The sequence below is a fragment of the Entelurus aequoreus genome, linkage group LG27, assembly GCF_033978785.1.
Source record: "Entelurus aequoreus isolate RoL-2023_Sb linkage group LG27, RoL_Eaeq_v1.1, whole genome shotgun sequence".
Lineage (NCBI taxonomy): Eukaryota > Metazoa > Chordata > Actinopteri > Syngnathiformes > Syngnathidae > Entelurus > Entelurus aequoreus.
The window spans coordinates 33,800,058-33,825,957 of NC_084757.1; the positions used below are offsets into that span (position 1 = coordinate 33,800,058).

The following is a 25,900-nucleotide window of genomic DNA, read 5'->3' on the forward strand; positions in this document are numbered from 1 at the left end:
CTACATACAGTATATGGGTCATTTGCCTGTATTTTATTTATGTGGGCCTTATGCCCATATACATTTATTTATTTATTTATATATATATATATATATATATATATATATATATATATATATATATATATATATATATATATATATATATATATATATATATATATATATATATATATATATATATGTATATGTATATGTATATATATATGTATATATATATATATATATATGTATATATATATATATATATATATATATATATATATATATATACACTACCGTTCAAAAGTTTGGGGTCACATTGAAATGTCCTTATTTTTGAAGGAAAAGCACTGTACTTTTCAATGAAGATAACTTTAAACTAGTCTTAACTTTAAAGAAATACACTCTATACATTGCTAATGTGGTAAATGACTATTCTAGCTGCAAATGTCTGGTTTTTGGTGCAATATCTACATAGGTGTATAGAGGCCCATTTCCAGCAACTATCACTCCAGTGTTCTAATGGTACAATGTGTTTGCTCATTGGCTCAGAAGGCTAATTGATGATTAGAAAACCCTTGTGCAATCATGTTCACACATCTGAAAACAGTTTAGCTCGTTACAGAAGCTACAAAACTGACCTTCCTTTGAGCAGATTGAGTTTCTGGAGCATCACATTTGTGGGGTCAATTAAAGGCCTACTGAAATGAATTTTTTTTATTTAAACGGGGATAGCAGATCTATTCTATGTGTCATACTTGATCATTTCGCGATATTGCCATATTTTTGCTGAAAGGATTTAGTATAGAACAACGACGATAAAGATTGCAACTTTTGGTATCTGATAAAAAAAAGGCTTGCACCTACCGGAAGTAGCGTGACGTAGTCAGTTGAACATATACGCAAAGTTCCCTATTGTTTACAATGATGGCCGCATGAAGTGAGAGAGATTCGGACCGAGAAAGCGACAATTTCCCCATTAATTTGAGCGAGGATGAAAGATTTGTGGATGAGTAAAGTGCAAGTGAAGGACTAGTGGGGAGTTGAAGCTATTCAGATAGGGAAGATGCTGTGAGAGCCGGGGGTGACCTGATATTCAGCTGGGAATGACTACAACAGTAAATAAACACAAGACATATATATACTCTATTAGCCACAACACAACCAGGCTTATATTTAATATGCCACAAATTAATCCTGCATAAAAACACCTGCGTGTTTGTTATGCTAGCTCCTAGCTCCTCTGCTAGCTCCATAGAACACGCCAATACAATTCAAACACCTGATCAACACACACAATCACTCAGCCCAAAAGACCGTTTACCTAACCCAAGGTTCATAAAGCTTATATATTTTTAAAAAGTTACGTACGTGACGCGCACATACGGTCAAGTTATCGAATGTTTAGCAGCCAAGGCTGCATACTCACGGTACCTGATATTCAGCTGGGAATGACTACAACAGTAAATAAACACAAGACATATATATACTCTATTAGCCACAACACAACCAGGCTTATATTTAATATGCCACAAATTAATCCTGCATAATAACACCTGCGTGTTTGTTATGCTAGCTCCTAGCTCCTCTGCTAGCTCCTAGCTCCATAGAACACGCCAATACAATTCAAACACCTGATCAACACACACAATCACTCAGCCCAAAAGACCGTTCACCTAACCCAAGGTTCATAAAGCTTATATATTTTTAAAAAGTTACGTACGTGACGCGCACGTCCGGTACGGTACGTGTTATGCTAGCTCCTAGCTCCTCTGCTAGCTCCTAGCTCCATAGAACACGCCAATACAATTCAAACACATGATCAACACACACAATCACTCAGCCCAAAAGACCGTTCACCTAACCCAAGGTTCATAAAGCTTATATATTTTAAAAAAGTTACGTACATACGCAAAAAAAAGCCAAAGCTGCATACTCACAGTAGCACGTCTGCGTCTTTGTCATCCAAATCAAAGTAATCCTGGTAAGAGTCTGTGTTGTCCCAGTTCCCTACAGGCGTCTGTGTATCCAAATCAAAAGTCCTCCTGGTTAGAGTCTTTGTTATCCGAGTTCTTCCATCTTGACTGCATCTTTCGGGAATGTAAACAAAGAAGCGCCGGCTGTGTACTGTTGTGGCTGACTACGTTCGAAAAATACGTCCATTTCGCACCGACAACTTTCTTCTTTGCTTGCTTGGCTTCCTTCTCCATAATGCAATGAACATGATTGAAACAGATTCACGAACACAGATGTCCAGAATACTGTGGAATTATGAAATGAAAACAGAGCTTTTTCGTATCGGCTTCAATGTGGAAGGCATACCCGTGTTCGCCGGGCAACGTCACACGCATACGTCATCCTCAGAGGCGTTTCGAACCGGAAGTTTAGCGGCAAATTTAAAATGTCACTTTATAAGTTAACCCAGCCGTATTGGCATGTGTTATAATGTTAAGATTTCATCATTGATATATAAACTATCAGACTGCGTGGTCGGTAGTAGTGGGTTTCAGTAGGCCTTTAAACGCTCAAAATGGCCAGAAAAAGTGAACTTTCATCTGAAACTCGACAGTCTATTCTTGTTCTTAGAAATGAAGGCTATTCCACAAAATTGTTTGGGTGACCCCAAACTTTTGAACGGTATATATATATATATATATATATATATATATATATATATATATATATATATATATATATATATATATACATATATATATATATATATACATGGGCAATTTTCCCATATACTGTACATATATGGGTCATTTGCCTGTATTTTATATGTACATTATGGGCCATTTGCCTGTATTTTATTTATGTGGGCCATTTGCCTGTATTTTATTTATATGGGTTATTTGCCCATATACTGTACATACATGGGTCATTTACCTGTATTTTTTTATATGGGCCATTTGCCTGTATTTTATTTATATGGGTTATTTGCCCATATACTGTACATATGTGGGTTGTTTGCCTGTATTTTATTTATATGGGCCATTTGCCCATATACATATATGGGCTGTATTTTATTTATACAGGCCATATGCCCTTATACATTAAGGGCCATTTGCCTGTATTTTATATATATGGGCCATTTGCCTGTATTTTATTTATATGGGTTATTTGCCCATATAGTTAAAGTTAAAGTTAAAGTACCAATGATTGTCACACACACACTAGGTGTGGTGAAATGTGTCCTCTGCATTTGACCCATCCCCTTGATCACCCCCTGGGAGGTGAGGGGAGCAGTGGGCAGCAGCGTAGCCGCGCCCGGGAATCATTTTTGGTGATGTAACCCCCAATTCCAACCCTTGATGCTGAGTGACAACTGTACATATATGGGCCATTTGCCTGTATTTTATTTATATGGGTTATTTGCCCATATACTGTACATATATGGGCCATTTGCCTGTATTTTATTTATATGGGCCATTTGCCCATATAAATATATGGGCTGTATTTTATTCATACAGGCCATATGCCCTTATACATTAAGGGCCATTTGCCTGTATTTTATTTATATGGGCCATTTGCCTGTATTTTATTCATATGGGTTATTTGCCCATATACTGTACTGTACATATATGGGTCATTTGCCTATATTTTATTTATATGGGCCATTTGCCTGTATTTTATTTATATGGGTTATTTGCTCATATACTGTACATATGTGGGTTATTTGGCTGTATTTTATTTATATGGGCCATTTGCCCATAGAAATATATGGGCTGTATTTTTACGGGCCATATGCCCTTATACATTAAGGGCCATTTGCCTGTATTTTATATATATGGGCCATTTGCCTGTATTTTATTTATATGGGTTATTTGCCCATATACTGTACATATGTGGGTTATTTGCCTGTATTTTATTTATATGGGCCATTTGCCCATATAAATATATGGGCTGTATTTTATTGATACGGGCCATATGCCCTTATACATTAAGGGCCATTTGCCTGTATTTTATATACCGTATATGGGCCATTTGCCTGTATTTTATTTATATGGGCCATTTGCCTGTATTTTATTCATATGGGTTATTTGCCCATATACTGTACTGTACATATATGGGTCATTTGCCTGTATTTTTTTTATATGGGCCATTTGCCTGTATTTTATTTATATGGGCCATTTGACTGTATTTTATTTATATGGGTTATTTGCCCATATACTGTACATATATGGGCCATTTGCCCGTATTTTGTTTATATGGGCCATTTGCCTGTATTTTATTTATATGGGTTATTTGCCCATATACTGTACATATGTGGGTCATTTGCCTGTATTTTATTTATATGGGCCATTTGCCCATATAAATATATGGGCTGTATTTTATTCATACGGGCCATATGCCCTTATACATTAAGGGCCATTTGCCTGTATTTTATTTATATGGGCCATTTGCCTGTATTTTATTCATATGGGTTATTTGCCCATATACTGTACTGTACATATATGGGTCATTTGCCTGTATTTTATTTATATGGGCCATTTGCCTGTATTTTATTTATATGGGTTATTTGCTCATATACTGTACATATGTGGGTCATTTGGCTGTATTTTATTTATATGGGCCATTTGCCCATAGAAATATATGGGCTGTATTTTTACGGGCCATATGCCCTTATACATTAAGGGCCATTTGCCTGTATTTTATATATATGGGCCATTTGCCTGTATTTTATTTATATGGGTTATTTGCCCATATACTGTACAAATGTGGGTTATTTGCCTGTATTTTATTTATATGGGCCATTTGCCCATATAAATATATGGGTTGTATTTTATTGATACGGGCCATATGCCCTTATACATTAAGGGCCATTTGCCTGTATTTTATATACCGTATATGGGCCATTTGCCTGTATTTTATTTATATGGGCCATTTGCCTGTATTTTATTCATATGGGTTATTTGCCCATATACTGTACTGTACATATATGGGTCATTTGCCTGTATTTTTTTTATATGGGCCATTTGCCTGTATTTTATTTATATGGGCCATTTGATTGTATTTTATTTATATGGGTTATTTGCCCATATACTGTACATATATGGGCCATTTGCCCGTATTTTATTTATATGGGCCATTTGCCTGTATTTTATTTATATGGGTTATTTGCCCATATACTGTACATATATGGGCCATTTGCCTGTATTTTATTTATATGGGCCATTTGCCCATATAAATATATGGGCTGTATTTTATTCATACGGGCCATATGCCCTTATACATTAAGGGCCATTTGCCTGTATTTTATTTATATGGGCCATTTGCCTGTATTTTATTCATATGGGTTATTTGCCCATATACTGTACTGTACATATATGGGTCATTTGCCTGTATTTTATTTATATGGGCCATTTGCCTGTATTTTATTTATATGGGTTATTTGCTCATATACTGTACATATGTGGGTCATTTGGCTGTATTTTATTTATATGGGCCATTTGCCCATAGAAATATATGGGCTGTATTTTTACGGGCCATATGCCCTTATACATTAAGGGCCATTTGCCTGTATTTTATATATATGGGCCATTTGCCTGTATTTTATTTATATGGGTTATTTGCCCATATACTGTACATATGTGGGTTATTTGCCTGTATTTTATTTATATGGGCCATTTGCCCATATAAATATATGGGTTGTATTTTATTGATACGGGCCATATGCCCTTATACATTAAGGGCCATTTGCCTGTATTTTATATACCGTATATGGGCCATTTGCCTGTATTTTATTTATATGGGCCATTTGCCTGTATTTTATTCATATGGGTTATTTGCCCATATACTGTACTGTACATATTTGGGTCATTTGCCTGTATTTTTTTTATATGGGCCATTTGCCTGTATTTTATTTATATGGGCCATTTGACTGTATTTTATTTATATGGGTTATTTGCCCATATACTGTACATATGTGGGTTATTTGCCTGTATTTTATTTATATGGGTTATTTGCCCATATACTGTACATATGTGGGTTATTTGCCTGTATTTTATGTATATGGGCCATATGCCCTTATACATTAAGGGCCATTTGCCTGTATTTTATATACATGGGCCATTTGTCTGTATTTTATTTATATGGGCCATTTGCCTGTATTTTATTTTTATGGGTTATTTTCCCATATACTGTACATAAATGGGTCATTTTCTGGCATTTTATTATATCAGCCATTTGCCTATATAAATATATAGGTAAGTGGCCTGTATTTTATTTATATGGGTCATTTGCCTGTATTTTATTTATATAGGCAATTTGCCCATATAATTATCTGGGTCATTTGCCCATATAAATATATGAGTCATTTGCCTGTATTTTATTTTGTATAGGGAATTTGCCCATAGAAATATATGGGTTATTTGCATATATTTTGTTTATATGGGCCATTTACCCATATAAATATATGAGTCATTTGCCTGTATTTTATTTATATAGGGAATTTGCCCTTATACTGTACATATAAATGGGTCATTTGCTTGTATTTTATTATATCGATCATTTGGCTATATAAATATATTGGTCATTTACCTGTATTTTATTTATATGGCCATTTGCCCTTCTAAATATATGAGTAATTTGCCTGTATTTTATATATATAGGCCATTTGCCCATATAAATATATGGGTCATATGCTTGTAACTCTCAAAATAAGCTTCTTCTTTTTTTTTACTTTAAATTTGCTAACACACATTTTGATTTACTCAAAATGTGCACTGGTGCATTACAGGAAACTTTATTTCATTGTTGTGCAAGCTTTTGAAACCAAATATGATTCATTTAAGTTACAACTGAAAGTAACAGGAGTGAGTTTTTAGCATAGAATGATCAAACACAGGACATATAGCCACATGAAAGATGTATGCTAATAGCATGTTGACACTAAGCACAGGAGAGTGATTTCAGTGAGAACAGAATGATGCAACTTCCTGTAAACCACATGACCGGTGGAATATTCCGCACTTTAAACTAAATCATATTGCAATCTTGAAAAAAACAAAACGTAGTAGTTATTTAATAATAGCAAACAGGTGAAACGTAACAAGAAAAAGTTGCAATGCGGGCTGTTTTTTGCCATTGCTCTAAAAATAATAATAAATCAAAATCAATGTTGTGATACATTTTTTACGAACTCAAAGCTGCAATTACTTTCACTTTGAAGTATTTTTGTGGAAAATATTGCCCATTTTGTGTGTTTGCCATAAAAAAAATCAAATAAATAGATAAATAATACAATTTATAATCGACGGAGAAATCCAAATTTGGTTCTAAAGATTTAAGTTTTGAAAGTTTTTTTAAAAAGTATTATTTTTAACACTTTATTTGAGTGATATTAAATAAACAAAGCAAAAAAAAAACCTTTGCTCAAAAAATAATAATGAATCAACAGTGTTACGAATTATTGACCTATTAAAGGCTCCAATTACTTCACATCAGATATTCTACTTTGACATAAAGCATAAAAACATTTATATTTTACTTTATATCGACAGATAGACCTGAAGTTGATCTAGAGATTTAAGCGTTGAATAATAATAAAAAATATATATGACATATTTTTATCTTTTTTTAACGTCAATGGAAAAAGTTTGGACACTGCTGCTTTAAAAAGTGCGTCTGTCTTCAAGCCACGCCCCCTTCAAGCCACGCCCTCTGTGCTCTTGCCAGTTGGGTCCCACCCACTTCTGAACTTTCCTTCACTGCTGAGTGTACCAGGACACTCACATGATAAATAAAGGAAATGTTGTATTTTTCTAAGAAAACTAAGTTACGTATGTAAATTATAAATACCGTATTTCCTTGAATAGCCGCAGGGGCGCTAATTAATTTAAAACCTCTTCTCACTCCTGCGGTTACCAAAACCATGCGGAATGAGCAAGCATGCTCTAATTATTTTAAAACCTCTTCTCACTCCGGCGCATACCTTATCATTAAAAACACATTTAATAAAAAAAACGTTATTATGATCTTACCTTTACTTGTAGATGGGTCCATGTGCAGCTGCTTCTGATCAAAGGCAGTCTTTCTCATCTTTCTTCAATTTTAAAAGTCTCTGGAGATATTCCTTTAATTATTACCTCCTGCTTCGATTGAAAGTCCAGTTTAGAAAACGGTTTTATTTTAGATATGTAATCCTCCATGTTAAAAGTGCAAGCAAACAATTGCTGCATGCTTGCTGCTTGTTGTCTTCTTCTGCAGTACCTGTCTCCTGCAGTACTGGTAGTCGCAAGAAGGATCACTAGCGCCCTCTACCACCTGGAGGCGGGAGTCATTTAATGACTCATATTTGACCCGGCGGAAGTGCCAAGCATGCGCTAATTATTTTGCGAAACGAGTTTGACCCGGCTGTAATTCTAGGCAGGCGAATACTATATTCCCGGCGCCAATTCAAGGAAATACGGTAGTTTTCAGGTTAGTTTTAATACATCTTTGAAGTTGTATTAAATACATTTGCAATCAGATCAATGTGCAGGAAACGTTGCTTCATAAATAATGTCGTCCATCAAATATGTAAAAAAAAAAAAATTGAACATTTCTGAAGGATGTTATGATAAAGTCTAACTTTAGGAAATGGTGGTCACCACTGACCCACATCTAAATGTGCACAATTATCGAAAAGGGAGAAAAAATACACCTGACAGACTCTGAAAGTCAAATATTTGAACAATACAACCCAATAAAATAACCATTATGGAGGTTAATTTGTGTCTTTATTACAAAAGCTTTTTTTCTTACACTAACTTCATGTAACTGAATATTTAGCGTTTGAATTTTGTGAACTGAATTTGTTTACATCAAATTATGCAAAAAATTAAATTGACAAAAAATTCTGTGTAAAAAAAAAAATCAGCCTTGAAAAAATTCAGTGTATAAAAATTCACTGTAAAAAAAAATCAGTGAACAAAAATTGTCTAAAAATTCACTGTAAAAAAAATAAATTCATAATAATTCAATGTAAAAAAAAAATAAGTGTAAAAAAATTTGTGTATAAAAATTCAGTGTAAAAACATTTAGTGTATAAAAATAAGGTGTAAAAAAATCAATGTACAAAAATTCAGTGTATAAAAATGCAGTGTATAAAAATGCAGTGAAAAAATTAAATGCTGAAAAATTCAGTGCCGAAAAAATGTCTGCTTCAAAAAGCAAGACTCACTTCCAGTAAATTAAGACTGAAGCAATCCATCCTGTCTCAGAAGCAGCCAATGAGGTGTCAAGTTTGAAGTCAGGTGATACAGGTCTTGCAAAACAACATAAAAAAGGCAGTTAACTGTGCTACCTGGACATAATACAACATGATTATTATTTAACTGTGCTACCTGGACATAATACAACATCATTCATATTTAACTGTGCTACCTGGACATAATACAACATGATTATTATTTAACTGTGCTACCTGGACATAATACAACATAATTAATATTTAACTGTGCTACCTGGACATAATACAACATAATTCATATTTAACTGTGCTACCTGGACATAATACAACATGCTTCATATTTAACTGTGCTACCTGGACATAATACAACATAATTCATATTTAACTGTGCTACCTGGATATAATACAACATAATTATTATTTAACTGTGCTACCTGGACATAATACAACATAATTATTATTTAACTGTGCTACCTGGACATAATACAACATAATTAATATTTAACTGTGCTACCTGGACATAATACAACATAATTAATATTTAACTGTGCTACCTGGACATAATACAACATGCTTCATATTTAACTGTGCTACCTGGACACAACACAACATAATTCATATTTAACTGTGCTACCTGGACATAATACAATATATTTCATATTTAACTGTGCTACCTGGACATAACACAACATAATTAATATTTAACTTTGCTACCTGGACATAATACAACATAATTCATATTTAACTGTGCTACCTGGACATAACACAACATAATTAATATTTAACTTTGCTACCTGGACATAATACAACATAATTCATATTTAACTGTGCTACTTAGACATAATACAACATGATTATTATTTAACTGTGCTACCTGGACATAATACAACATGATTCATATTTAACTGTGCTACCGGGACATAATGAAACATAATTAATATTTAACTGTGCTACTTGGACATAATGAAACATAATTAATATTTAACTGTGCTACTTGGACATAATACAACATAATTACCGTATTTTTCGGAGTATAAGTCGCTCCGGAGTATAAGTCGCACCGGCCGAAAATGCATAATAAAGAAGGGAAAAAACATATATAAGTCGCACTGGAGTATAAGTCGCATTTTTTGGGGAAATGTATTTGATAAAAGCCAACACCAAGAATAGACATTTGAAAGGCAATTTAAAATAAATAAAGAATAGTGAACAACAGGCTGAATAAGTGTACGTTATATGAGGCATAAATAACCAACTGAGAACGTGCCTGGTATGTTAACGTAACATATTATGGTAAGAGTCATTCAAATAACTATAACATATAGAACATGCTATATGTTTACCAAACAATCTGTCACTCCTAATCGCTAAATCCCATGAAATCTTATAAGTCTAGTCTCTTACGTGAATGAGATAAATAATATTATTTGATATTTTACGGTAATGTGTTAATAATTTCACACATAAGTCGCTCCTGAGTATAAGTCGCACCCCCGGCCAAACTATGAAAAAAACTGTGACTTAAAGTCCGAAAAATACGGTACTGACTTTTTTCAGACCGAATTTTTATATACTGAATTTTAAAACAGAATTTTTTTCAATATAAATTGTCAGCATAATTTGATATCACTTCACAAAATTCAAACGCAAAAAATTCAGTGTCCAAAAAAAGCTTTGGTAATAAAGACAAACCAACCACCATAAACCATCAAACCTTTTGTTGCAGAAAAGGTACAGATTGGTGCAGGTGAACGAGGACTTGAGTGTGTGTTGCAGAAGTTGTTTCACTTGTGTGTGCGTGTGTGTGTGTGTGCAGGAGGGGTTGGCATCAACCTCACAGCCGCCGACACTGTCATTTTTATGGACAGTGACTTCAACCCTCAAAACGACTTGCAGGCCGCCGCCCGCTGCCACCGCATCGGTCAGAACAGGTGCGTACAAAAAAAAAAAAAAAAGATGCCGACAGCGTGGCGACTTTTCTCACGGCTTGTCGTCTTTGTACCTCGGCCTCAGGCCGGTGAAGGTGATCCGCCTCCTGGCCAGAGACACGGTGGAGGAGATCATGTTCTCCCGCGCCGTCTCCAAGCTGGAGCTCACCAACACGGTGATGGAGGAGGGACGCTTCTCTTTGTTGGACCGCGCCCAGACGGCCGCCGCGGGACTGCAGGTGAGTCGACGCCGCCGGATCCACCTCACTTCCTGTTTGATGCGCGATGATTAGCGGGAACTTTTCCTGGCCACTTGCTGCGTTTGTTTATTTAGCTACGTCATTGGCTGGTCGGGGTGTCAAAAAGAAAATCAATTTTTATTTTAATCGTGATTCTTATCTGTAACTATTCTTAACTGTTGTCAATACATTAGCCTATACATATACAGTTGTGCTCATAAGTTTACATACCCTGGGAGAATTTATGATTTCTTGGCCATTCTTCAGAGAATATGAATGATAACACAAAAACATTTCTTCCACTCATGCTTAATGGTTGTGTGAAGCTATTTTTGGCAAACAACTGTGTTTACTCTTTTTAATAATATAGGACTCTCTGAAAAATTGTGGTGTGGCTGTTTCAAGATGCACAATAAGGAGGCACTTGAAGAAAAATGGGCTGCATGGTCGAGTGGCCAAAAAGTTAAATTTTGGTCTCATCACTCCAAATTACTTTGTTCCAGAAGTTTTGAGGCTTGTCTCTGTGCTGTTTGGCGTAATGTAAGCGGGATACTTTGTGACATTTGCGCAGAAATGGCTTTCTTCTGGCCACTCGACCATGCAGCCCATTTTTCTTCAAGTGCCTCCTTATTGTGCATCTTGAAACAGCCACACCACAATTTTACAGAGAGTCCTGTATTTCAGCTGAAGTTATTTGTGGATGTTTCTTTGCATCTCGAACAATTTTCCTGGCAGTTGTGGCTGAAATCTTTGGTGGTCTACCTGAATCCCTCATTTTCCACTTCTTAATCAGCGTTTGAACACTGCTGATTGACATTCTCAATTCCTTGGATATCTTTTTATACCCCTTTCCTGTTTTATGCAGTTCAATTACCTTTTCTCGCAGATCCTTTGACAATTATTTTGGCTTCCCCATGACTCAGAATCCAGAAACATCTGTGCAGCACTGGATGAAAGATGCAATGGTCTGTCAGAAGTCCAGAAACTCACTGACCTTTTAGACACACACATTCATTACAAACAAACAGGTCACAGGTGAGGATTGGAACCTTGATTAGCCATTCAAACCTGTTTGTGTCAACTTTTGTGCACGTTATCAGCTCGAAGTCACTGGGGTATGTAAACTTCTGATCAGGGTCATTTGGGTACTTTCTTTTGTGATTTTGATTTAAAAAGAGTAAACACAGTTGTTTGCCAATAAATAGCTTCACACAACCATTAAGCATGAGTGGAAGAAAGGTTTTTGTGTTATCATTCATATTCTCTGAAGAATGGCCAAGAAATCATAAATTCTCCCAGGGTATGTACACTTATGAGAATGAGTATAAATATGTACATATTATATTAATCTAATGTATATATTATTATTATCATTGGATTTTAAGAGTATGTGAATGTTGGACTTTTACCTTGTTTACGTCCGTGACTACCTCCTTGGCACTCAGCCTCAAGGGTTGGAATTGGGGGTTAAATCACCAAAAATGATTCCCAGGCGCGGCCACCACTGCTGCTAGCTGCTCCCCTCACCTCCCAGGGGGTGATGAAGGGTGATGGGTCAAATGCAGAGAATCATTTCGCCACACCTAGTGTGTGTGTGACAATCATGGGTACTTTAACTTTGACTTTAACTTAAACATGGATAAGTGTGGAGAGTGTTTTGCATTTTTCCCATCATGCTTTGTAATGTAAGTAAATGGGTGTCATTTACAATTTTTTATGGTAATTGGAAGGTTTTTTTTATAATATCCACAAAGTTCAGTGAGCATGTTTGTTGACATTTTGTGTTGGTTGGATTTTTTTTCTTTGCACCATGACGAGGGAAGGTTGTCTGCATTGGGTCATATAAATAAATGTTGCACGTTCAGAGCCGCAGCTAATTTATTTAAGGCTAAAATCACTAGAACAAAAAAAAAACGTAAAATGTGGACTAAAAGAGCAAACAGGTGAAATGTAACGAGGAAAAGTATTGACGCTAATAACACAAATCTACCACACCATACCATTTTTTTAATCTTTAAAACCGTCATTTCTCAAAAAACAATAATAAACTTATTTTCGAATAAATAGATCTGAAGTTGATGTAGAGCAGGGGCGTCCAAACTTTTTGACTTTGGGGACGCATTGGGGTAAAAAAAGTTTACCCCAATGCCTATACATATATATGTGTACATATTGTATTAATATAATGTATATATATATATAATTATTATAATTGGATATTAAGAGTTTGTGAATGTTCGACTTTTACCTTGTTTACGTACGTGACAACCTCCTTAAAGTTTTGTAATCACTCAGAAATATTAAGCAGCTAAAATGTGCCAAACATGGATAAGTGTGGATATTGTTTTGTATTTTTTCCCATCAGGCTTTGTAATGGATGGGCGTAATGGGCATAATTTTTGATTTTTTTGGGGGATTGGACACTTTTTATAATATCGACAAACTTCAGTGACCATGTCTGTTGACATTTTGTGTTGGTTGGATTTTTTTTCTTTGCACCATGACTAGGGAAGGTTGTCTGCATTGGGTCATATAAATAAGTGCTGCACGTTCAGGGCAATTTGTAAGGTCAATGACTAGGTCGTTTGAACACCCCTGATTTAGAGTAAAAATAATATATTAATCTATGACTTATTTTTATGGGTTGGGCCCTTTTGGATCCTGAGACCTTTTTTTAATGTCATTATTAAAAAACAATAATGAATAAAAAAAAACAATGTTGTTATGTATTAACTTATTTTAGGCTCCAATTACTTCACATCAAATTTTCTAATTTTAACCTTTTTTTGGGGAAATTATTGCATATTTTGTGTTTTTGCCAAAGTAAAATATAAAATAAATATATGTATGTTTTGTTTAATACTTTACAGACTGAGACCCTTTAACATTCACCAAAATTGAGGGGAGCCCTAATGGTTACAATAGATATTGTACTGGTTTTGAAATGGAAAAAATACTAAATTGGCCTCCACATGTTTTCATTTTTCAGTGGAAACGGTTTGGTCACTCCTGACTGACATGACACATTTAAAAACGCTTCCTTGTACGTTTTGACTTTTTAAAATCCACAGCTGAGTGAGATCCTAAAGTTCGGAGTAGATAAGCTGCTGTCGTCGGAGACGAGCTCGGTACAGGACGTGAGACTGGAGAAGATCCTGGGCACGTCACACGGCGGTCGCTGGACTGTTGACGAGGAGGAGGAGGAGGAGGAGGAAAACTCCTTACAAGAAGAGGAAGACAGCGGCTCTGAATCTGACAGGCAAAGTGAGTTTTTACTGTGGAGCCACCTTCTTCATTCGTGCACAGCAGGGGGGTCCGAAGTGCGGCCCACAACACATTGTAAAAAATACTGTTACAGGTTGATTGGCAACACTAAATTGGCCCTAGTGTGTGAATGTTGTCTGTCTATATGTGTTGGCCCTGTGATGAGGTGGCGACTTGTCCAGGGTGTACCCCGCCTTCCGCCCGAATGCAGCTGAGATAGGCTCCAGCACCCCCCGCGACCTCAAAAGGGACAAGCGGTAGAAAATAGATGGATGGATGTTACAAAAAACATATAAACATGGAATAAAAGAGCGAGCAGGTGAAATGTAAGGAACTTTTCTTTGAAAAATAATAATGAATCAAAATCAATGTTGTTATTATTATTGTACCATGTAAGGCTACAATTACTTCACATCAAATATTTCACTTTGAAATATTTTTTGGGGAAAATGTTGCATATTTTGTGTGTTTGCCTTATATGAAAAACAAAGTTTTCTTCGAATAAAACAAAAGAAAAACATAAAAAATTGTAACGACGTATAATTAACATATAGATCTGAAATTGATCTATAGATTTAAGTGTCGAAAGTAAAACAAATAATAATTTAGGATTTATTCTAAACACTTTTAGGAGTGGGGCCCTTTTGGTTCCCCAAACATTTTTGTGGGATTTCTTTTAAACTGTCATTTTTCAAAAAGTCAACTATTATGAATTATTGACCTATTTAAGGCTCCAATTACTTCATATAAAATATTGCATATTTTGTGTTTTTGCCATTAAAAACGGGGGAGCTATCTGTCGATACTTTATATCGAGAAAAAAAGAAAGAAAAAAAAAAAAAGAAAAAAAAATATATATATATATATATATATATATATATATATATATATATATATATATATATATATATATATATATATATATATATATATATATATATATATATATATATATATATGTATATATAAATATATATGTATTTATATATAAATATATATGTATTTATATATAAATATATATCTTTATGTATGTATATATATATTTATATATAAATATATATGTATTTATATATAAATATATATCTTTATGTATGTATATATGTGTATATTTATATATGTATATATGTGTATATGTATATATATGCGTTTATCTATATATGTGTATATGTATGTATATATGAGTATATATGTATGTATGTATATACGTGTTTGTGTATATATAAATATATATACCATGTGTGTATATATATATATATATATATATATATATATATATATTATATATATATATATATATATATATATATATATATGTGTATATACATGTGTATATACATGTGTATATAATTTTTTCATTTTAAAAACCAAAATATTATATGGCTTTTTTATTTATATATATATATATATATATATATATATATATATATATATATATATATATATATATATATATATATATATATATATATATATATATATATATATATATATATATATATACACATATATGTTTATATATATGTGTGTATATATATATATATATATATATGTATATGTATGTATATACACATATATATGTGTGTATATATATATATATATATATATATATATATATATATATATATATATATATATATATATATATATATATATATGTATGTATGTATGTATGTATGTATGTATATAATTTTTTCATTTTCAAAACCAAAACAATATATGGCTTTTTTCTACCTTTAGGGCACCGCTCAAGTTTGGTCTTGAAATGAAAATGAATTTAATTGGAAATTATAAAATAATTCATATATTTGTGTGTGAGTGTATGTGTGGATATATATATATATATATATATATATATATATATATATATATTATATATATATATATATATATATATATATATACTGTATATGCTTTAATATTTCAGTGTGCGGCCCTCACTGGAAAAAGTTTGGACACCCCTGATATACAGAATATATCCACAAAGATCTATCTATATCTTTTTTTATTTTTATTTTTTATTTTTATTTTTTTTATTGAATTTGACAGGTATTACACTATACAATAGAACAGTAATCACATTTTCCTTTTTTTCCCCCCACCCACTTCCAGGAACAGCAACCCAACACACACCCCATACACACACAACCCCCCCCCCCCCCCCCCCCCAGGTCCTACATAAGTTAAAGGTACAGTCACAAATGGAAAATAATTAGTACATCACTTTCTTCTCAACATAGGCAGATAATAAATATACACCCAGAATAAATGTAAATAAAAAAATTAAAAAAAGGAAGCTGGTTTGTGAAAGGTGAACTTTTCATGTGTCCTATAGCGTCTTTAATTTAGCTATGTAGTCAACCACACCACCCCAAACAGAATAAAACTTCCCAGGTGCCCCCCTAAGATTAAACTTTATTTTCTCCAGATCTAAATAAATCATAAGGTCTTTAAGCCATAAGGAGGCTTTGGGGCAAAATGGTGACTTCCACTCCAGCAAAATTCTCCTACGTGCTAATAAGGATGCAAAGGCGATACTATCCTTAAATTTTCTCCTTATTTGGGGATCTGATACCGTCCCAAAAATAGCCATTTCTGCACATGGTGTCAGGTTTAAATCCAATGCCTTAGCAAGGTGTTTGAAAATAGTTGTCCAATAGTCCAGCAAATGGGGACAAGACCAAAACATGTGCGTCATGTTTGCAGGTGACATGTGACATCTGTTACAAGTATCCGAAATATTGGGGTATATTTTGGAGAGTTTGGAATTAGTAAAATAAATACGGTGGACAACCTTAAATTGTATTAAATTAAGCCTTGAACAGGATGTACTGTTGTTAATTCGGGTTAAGGCAGAATCCCAATCTCCATCATCTAAAGATCTGCCAAGCTCTTTTTCCCAATTCCCTCTGATTTTATCAAGAGACGTTTTACTAAACTGGGATATTAAGATGTAGATTTTGGAGATTAGGCCTTTCTGATTTGTGGGAATATCTAAAATTGAGTCAATTAGCGAATTAGGTGGAGTATTAGGGAAAAAGAGACTATTTAATTTAACGAAATTACGAACCTGAAAGTATCGAAATAGGTGAGATTTTGGTAGGTCAAATTTTATACACAGTTCACTAAAACTAGCGAAGACATCACCAATATATAAGTCCTTTAGCCTGCTAAGGTTTGACTGCTTCCATAGAGAAAACGCTACATCTGTGCTAGGAGGGAGGAAGAGGTGGTTATTATGAATGGGGCTGTGGTTGGATAAGCCCTGCAGGCTGAAAGTATTTCTAAATTGAGACCAGATTCTAAGGGTAGAAATGACGATTGGACTACAAGTAAATTGGGATGGTCGATAAGGTAATTTTGATGTAAGTAGATCCAAGAGAGAGGTAGAACAGGAACTAGCTTCAGATTTACACCAGATTAATTCAGGTTCTTGGATCCAGAGAGTCACTTTGTGTATGTTAGCTGCCCAATAGTAGTATTTTAGATTAGGGAGTGATAAACCACCTACGGACCTATGCCTTTGCAGGAACTCTCTTCTAATCCTGGGAGTCTTGCCTTTCCATATAAAGGATGAAATTAGTTTGTTTATTATGCAAAAAAAGGAATTGGGTAAAAAGATAGGCAAACATTGAAACAGATACAAAAATCGAGGAAGCACATTCATTTTGACGCAGTTTACCCTGCCAGCAATAGTTATGTGTAAATCTTTCCACCTATCCAAATCTAATTTAAGTTTGTCGATTAGAGGTGGAAAATTGTCCTTGTAGAGAGCTGGTAGATTGCGACAAATATGTACACCTAAGTACTTGAAGCTGTTCCTAGACATCTTAAATGGGAAATATCCATCAGGGATCTCAAGGGCCAAATTATTCACAGGGAAGCATTCACTCTTAGCGAAATTCAATTTATAGCCAGAGAATGATCCAAAATTGTTTAGCAAATCAATAATCTTTGGAATGGTAGAGATTGGATCAGATATAAACAATAGTAAATCATCCGCGTATAGAGAATGTGTGTGTTCTAGACCGCTGATATACAGAATATATCCACAAAGATCTATCTATATCTTTTTGTTGTCCCAGACCACATGTACTGCTTTGAGGGCAAAGACTACAGCAAGGACCCCAGCGTGGAGGACCAGAAGAGCTTTGATCAGCTGCTGGAGGAGCAGATGGCCGAGCTGCAGAAAGGTGCCGGAGAGGGAAGAAGCCTACGAAACAAAACCGATGTATGTGGTTCCTGCAAATACACCATCAATGCACCAATCAGCTATCCCATTTTACACCATTGGATGCTTCCAACTTTGCGGGAACACTATAAGAACAAACTAAAACCAAGCTTTGCATCCTTGGATGAGTCTGGTACAGTGGAACCTCGATTTACAAACTTAATTGGTTCTTGAACAGGGTTCGTAAATCGAAACGTTGGTATAGGAAAGCACATTTCTCAGTAAGAAACAATGTCACTATGAATAATGGGTTGCGGCCTCGACAAAAGTCTATATTTTAGCAGTGTTGGGTTAGTTACTGAAAACCAGTTACTAGTTACTTTATTTCAAAGGTAACTCAGTTACAAACTCAGTTACTTACACCAAAAAGTAATGTGTTATTGTGAAAAGTAACTATTTAGTTACTTCTTTTTTTATTTAAGGCTCCCATTAATGCCCTTTTAGCCTTCATTTCAGTACTGTTATTGCACTTCAGAATAATACAACCTGTTGATCAACTTGACATGCATTTGCATCACTGAACTCTGCTAAGCAATGTGGTCTACATACAACACACAAAGACAAAGATATGTTTCAAAGGGCCAATTTATTTTGGGCCAGAACAAATTGACAAAAGTATTTGAAATAGCTGCAACATAACATAAATAAGTAACAAACCACATAATAACAACATGTCACAACATAGCTGTAAACCTGGCTTCACCCAAGGAAGGCACACATGACATGATTATATGTCATGTCACTATATACAGCACACATACTGCTATACACACGCCTAACCAGGCCTTTTTTTCTCTCAAGGAATTGTGAAATAAAATCATGTCTTCAGGAGCTCAACACTGTACTGAAGCCCAGAACACTACGCATTTCCCCATTTTTAGTTTAGACATAAGGAAAGATTGGCCTGGCCCACTAGGATCCCTCTTTATGTTTGTGAACTTTACAGTCTTTACATTTAGACTGATGTGATAATCAAACACTCTAGAAGTCTAGAATGAAAGAGTATATAAGAGAATTGACAGAGTGTGTGCCTTCAGTGCTGAATGATGAGCAGAGCCATAGTTTGGAGTGTCTTCTTTAGCTTGCTTTCCATGTTTATGTGCTCACTGTCCACTGTGTCCAGCTGCCTGAAAGCGGGTGACTCCACTGTAGAAATAGCCTGCATGTCTTCTAGCACATACGCTGCAATGGCTCTATCAATGTTGTCCTGGCTAGCAGTCCCTCCGTTAAAATCCAGCCGCTGTTGCTTAGAGGGTGTTGAAGTGTCTCTCTCTTTACTAGCTTCGTCGAAGCGTGTTGCTTTTGTAGGTGTTTCAGCAGATTTGAATTGCTGTTTTGGGCAGTAGATAGGATCTTTGATCCAAGACACAACTTACATTTAACTAAAATGTTCCATATGAGTTGGGAAATTGTGTTAGATGTAAATATAAACGGAATACAATGATTTGCAAATCCTTGTCAACCCATATTCAGTTGAATGCACTACAAAGACAAGATATTTGATGTTCAAACTCATAAACTTAATTTTTTTTTTGCAAATAATAATTAACATAGAATTTCATGGCTGCAACACGTGCCAAAGTAGTTGGGAAAGGGCATGTTCACCACTGTGTTACATGGCCTTTCCTTTTAACAAAACTCAGTAAAGGTTTGGGAACTGAGGAGACACATTTTTGAAGCTTCTCAGGTGGAATTCTTTCCCATTCTTGCTTGATGTACAGCTTAAGTTGTTCAACAGTCCGGGGGTCTCCCTTGTGCTATTTTAGGCTTCATAATGCGCCACACATTTTCAATGGGAGACAGGTCTGGGCTACAGGCAGGCCAGTCTAGTACCCGCACTCTTTTACTATGAAGCCACGTTGATGTAACACGTGGCTTGGCATTGTCTTGCTGAAATAAGCAGGGGCGTCCATGATAACATTGCTTGGATGGCAACATATGTTGCTCCAAAACCTGTATGTACCTTTCAGCATTAATGGTGCCTTCACAGATGTGTAAGTTACCCATGTCTTGGGCACTAATACACCCCCATACCATCACACATGCTGGCTTTTACACTTTGCGCCTAGAACAATCCGGATGGTTCTTTTCCTCTTTGGTCCGGAGGACACGACGTCCACAGTTTCCAAAAACAATTTGAAATGTGGACTCGTCAGACCACAGAACACTTTTCCATCTTAGATGAGCTCAGGCCCAGCGAAGCTGACGGCGTTTCTGGGTGTTGTTGATAAACGGTTTTCGCCTTGCATAGGAGAGATTTAACTTGCACTTACAGATGTAGCGACCAACTGTAGTTACTGACAGTGGGTTTCTGAAGTGTTCCTGAGCCCATGTGGTGATATCCTTTACACACTGATGTCGCTTGTTGATGCAGTACAGCCTGAGGGATGGAAGGTCACGGGCTTAGCTGCTTACGTGCAGTGATTTCTCCAGATTCTCTGAACCCTTTGATGATATTACGGAGCGTAGATGGTGAAATCCCTAAATTCCTTGCAATAGCTGGTTGAGAAAGGTTTTTTTTAAACTGGACAACAATTTGCTCACGCATTTGTTGACAAAGTGGTGACCCTCGCCCCATCCTTGTTTGTGAATGACTGAGCATTTCATGGAATCTACTTTTACACCCAATCATGGCACCCACCTGTTCCCAATTTGCCTGTTCACCTGTGGGATGTTCCAAATAAGTGTTTGAATTAACTTTGATTTAACTTTATCAGTATTTATTGCCACATTTCCCAACTTCTTTGTCACGTGTTGCTGGCATCCAATTCTAAAGTTAATGATTATTTGCACAAAAACAAATGTTTATCAGTTTGAACATCAAATATGTTGTCTTTGTAGCATATTCAACTGAATATGGGTTGAAAATTATTTGCAAATCATTGTATTCCGTTTATATTTACATCTAACACAATTTCCCAACTCATATGGAATCGGGGTTTGTATTGTCTTTGTGCTCGACAAAAGAAAAGTAGTGAGAATATCTCCATGTTAAGAAACTGGGCTTCTGCTCCGTCATGATGTCTTGTTAGTAAAAACAGACACGCAAGCCCCCCCCCCCCCAACTCTCCCCCACACACACACACACACAAAGAGCGCGCCTATTGTGACAGAGGAAGAATCAGAAGGACGACACTGCAACTCTCCAATAAAACACACTCAGATCTTCTCACTTTCTAGCCGATACTACATAAAAAATAACGTAAAATAACCCTGTAACGCATCATGTAGTAACGGTAACTGAGTTACTGAATATAAAATATAATGCGTTAGACTGCTCGTTACCGCCGAAAATAACGGCGTTACAGTAACACTAGTCCCAACACTGTATTTTAGTGAAGGTTTGTACACTTTGAACAAGATACTGTATAAAGTGATATACAGTACTGTATATCAAACACACGTAACAAGGAGCTGATGCATCAACTTTCTATTTATTAACAAGACAAAACAACCACGGTGACTAGCTAAACTGTGCTAAATGTAAAACGCCTGCAAATAGGAGGTTGGTAAATGGCGGTTCCACTGTACGTGGTTACTAATGAGGTGTTCCAGTAAAAACATGGAGTAACAGCTACAATTCCAGGTGTCAGCGGCGGTAACGCTCAGCTTCCCGACAAGGAAGAGGAGGCCGCCGACGGAGGCGGAGCTGGAGTTGAGGCGGCAGAAGCGGCAGGAGGCGGCGGCCAAGAGAGCCAAGTACCAGGAGGACCTCAAGAAGAAGCAGGAGGAGCACAAATACAAGAAAAAGTCCATAAAAAATTACTTATTGAAGCTTTGGGAGGGCTCCTCTGCCTTTTTTGTGCTCATGCTACTGTCCAACGCAGGATGGCGCGGTGGGAGTCGTGCGGCTACAAGTCCCGATGCCTGAAGCTGGCGGACAGCGAGGAAGACGACGACGAAGAGGACGACGACGACGACGGCGGCGGCAGCGCGAGCTCCGCGGACTCGGACAGCGGCGCCATCCACTACGTCCTGGGAGACGTGACGCATCCTCACGCCGCACGCGGGGACGCCATCATCGTCCACTGCGTCGGTACGAACGCCCCCCCCCCACCGACCCTTTTGGGCCCTCGTCGCTAAGCTTGTTGTTGTCCCCAGACGACTCGGGCTGGTGGGGCAAAGGAGGCCTGTTCACCGCCCTGGAGGTGCGCTCGGATGAACCGCGGCGGCTGTACGAGCTGGCTGGACAGATGAAAGGTGAGAACGGACGTAGGACTATGAAATAGTGGTGTAGGGACCTCCTTCTACGAACTCAATTGGTTCTTCAACATCAGGGGTGTCCAAACTTTTTCCACTAAGGGCCGCACACGGAAAAATTACAGCATGTGGGGGCCATTTTGATATTTTTCATTTTACTAATCAAATTTAGTACAAAAGGGACTCAAAAATAAATGTACATACAATTGTGTTGTGCTAAAATAAACAAAATTAATAATGAATTAGTTTCTTAACTACAACTTTTCCACTACAGACGGACTCAGGGCCCACATAATTAATAACACTGAATTACTAATCTTACTCTTGATTTTAATCATATTCAATAATTATATCTAACATACTTACAGTTTACAACCTTGTCAAATGATATAAAACCACATTTTGATCACAAAGATTATTATTTATGCAACGCATAAACCTTAGTCTTAGGTCAGCCTAATAAGTAAGTTACATTTTTTTAATCAGTAATTACTAATCAAATTTAGTACAAAAGGGACTCAAAAATAACTGACAAAAATAAATGTACGTACTAATTATGTTGTGCTAAAATAAACTAAATTAATAATGAATAGGTTTCTTAACTACAACTTTTCCACTACAGACGGGGCCCAGTCCCACTCAAATATCAACGCTGAATTAGTAATCTTACTTTTGATTTGAATCATATTCAATAATTATATCTCACATACTTACAGTTTACAACCTTGTCAAATGATATGAAAGCATGTGTTAATCACAAAGATTATTATACTGTATATGTAACATAAACTATAGGCTTAGGTCAGGCTGATTAGTAACTTTTATTTTTTTAATCAGTAATTATTAATTAAACGTAGTGCAAAAGAAGGGACTTGTAAGTAACTGAGAAAAAATAAATGTACGTACAATTATGTTGTGCTAAAATAAACTAAATTAATAATGAATAGGCTTCTTAACTACAACTTTTCCACTACAGACGGACTCGGGGCCAACTTAAATATTAACACTGAATTAGTAATCTTACTCTTGACTTTAATCACATTTAATAATTAAATCTAACATACTTACAGTTTGCAACCTTGTCAAATTATATGAAAGCATGTGTTAATCACAAAGATTATTATACTGGATATGTAACATAAACTATAGGCTTAGGTCAGGCTGATTAGTAACTTTTATTTTTTTAATCAGTAATTATTAATTAAACGTAGTGCAAAAGAAGGGACTTGTAAGTAACTGAGAAAAAATAAATGTACGTACAATTATGTTGTGCTAAAATAAACTAAATTAATAATGAATAGGCTTCTTAACTACAACTTTTCCACTACAGACGGACTCGGGGCCAACTTAAATATTAACACTGAATTAGTAATCTTACTCTTGACTTTAATCACATTTAATAATTAAATCTAACATACTTACAGTTTGCAACCTTGTCAAATTATATGAAAGCATCTGTTAATCACAAAGATTATTATGTATGCACATGAATCTTAGGCTTAAGTCAGGCTGATTAGTAACTTTTATTTTTTAAATTTAATTAATAATTACTAATCAAATATAGTTTTAAAGTAGAGACTCATAAATAACTGATGAAAAGGAAATGTACAAACAATTATGTTGCACAATTATGTTGCCTCACCACTTTAGTCATAAATTTTGCGCTGAAGAAACTTCTCTATGACTTTAGCTCCGGACTTCTTCTGTTTGTTTGATATTGTCATTACTGCCACAAGTGGTGGAAAAGAGTATTGCAACTAATAACCACTGAGGCCCATTCGGACCACAGCTGAGAAACACAAATTTTTTGCCGGCCCCCTAGGGCAGGGGTTCTTCATCTTTTTGACCTAGGGCCCAACTTTTTCACTACAATGGGGCTAGAGCCCAATCAAACAACTACCAGTAAATTATCAATATTATTTTTGATTTGAATCACATTCAATAAATATATCTTAACTAAATAAATGATATGAAAGAATGTGTTAATCGCAAAGGTTATTATTTATTTTTACACATATTTCTTAGGCTTAGGTCGGGCTGATTGTAACCAAATATACTGCATAAGAAGGTACTCGTAAATAACTGATAAAAAATACATTTACATCTAGGGATGTCCGATAATATCGGCGTGCCGATATTATCGGCCGATAAATGCGTTAAAATGTAATATCGGAAATTATCGGTATTGGTTTTTTATTATCTGTATCGTTTTTTTTTTTTGTTTGTTTTTTGTTTTTAATTAAATCAACATAAAAAACACAAGATACACTTACAATTAGTGCACCAACCCAAAAAACTTCCCTCCCCCCATTTATTTCTGTTTCTATGTAACTGTTTTTATATTGTTTTACTTTCTTTTTTATTCAAGAAAATGTTTTTAATTTAGTTATCTTATTATTATTATTTTTTTAAAAAGTACCTTATCTTCACCATACATGGTTGTCAAAATTAGGCATAATAATGTGTTAATTCCACGACTGCATGTATCGGTTGATATCGGTATCGGTAATTAAAGAGTTGGACAATATCGGCATTGCGGATATCGGCAAAAAGCCATTATCGGACATCCCTATTTACATCCAATTTTGTTGTGCTCAAATAAAGTAAATTGATAATGAAAATGTTTCTTAACTAATTTGTCAAGTGCAAATGAAAACACAGATTGATCAGTTTGGTCATCATGTTTGCGCATACGACTTTAGCTCCAGACTTCTTCTGTTTGTTTGATACTGTCATTACTGCCACAAGTGGTGGAAAAGTGTGTTACAAGTTACTAATAACCATCGCGGCAAGAGCTGAGAAACACCTTTTTGGCTACGCTTCAGTGTGCGCTCATATAAATGTATAAATATATAATAAATATAAATATATGTAATATTTACAG

The 25,900-nt window shown here is 35.3% G+C and overlaps 1 protein-coding gene across 1 annotated transcript in view; it reads left to right on the top strand.

Annotated features, from left to right (window-relative positions):
• The window catches only part of chd1l (chromodomain helicase DNA binding protein 1-like), a 55,921-nt gene that overhangs the window by 18,571 nt on the left and 11,450 nt on the right, over window positions 1-25,900 (top strand). Inside the window, exons 13-19 of the mRNA XM_062038559.1 lie at window positions 10,974-11,088; window positions 11,171-11,324; window positions 14,396-14,588; window positions 18,671-18,816; window positions 22,403-22,566; window positions 22,644-22,852; window positions 22,918-23,016. Coding sequence (XP_061894543.1) covers window positions 10,974-11,088; window positions 11,171-11,324; window positions 14,396-14,588; window positions 18,671-18,816; window positions 22,403-22,566; window positions 22,644-22,852; window positions 22,918-23,016 — 1,080 coding nt within the window. The remainder of the gene's footprint in view (window positions 1-10,973; window positions 11,089-11,170; window positions 11,325-14,395; window positions 14,589-18,670; window positions 18,817-22,402; window positions 22,567-22,643; window positions 22,853-22,917; window positions 23,017-25,900) is intronic.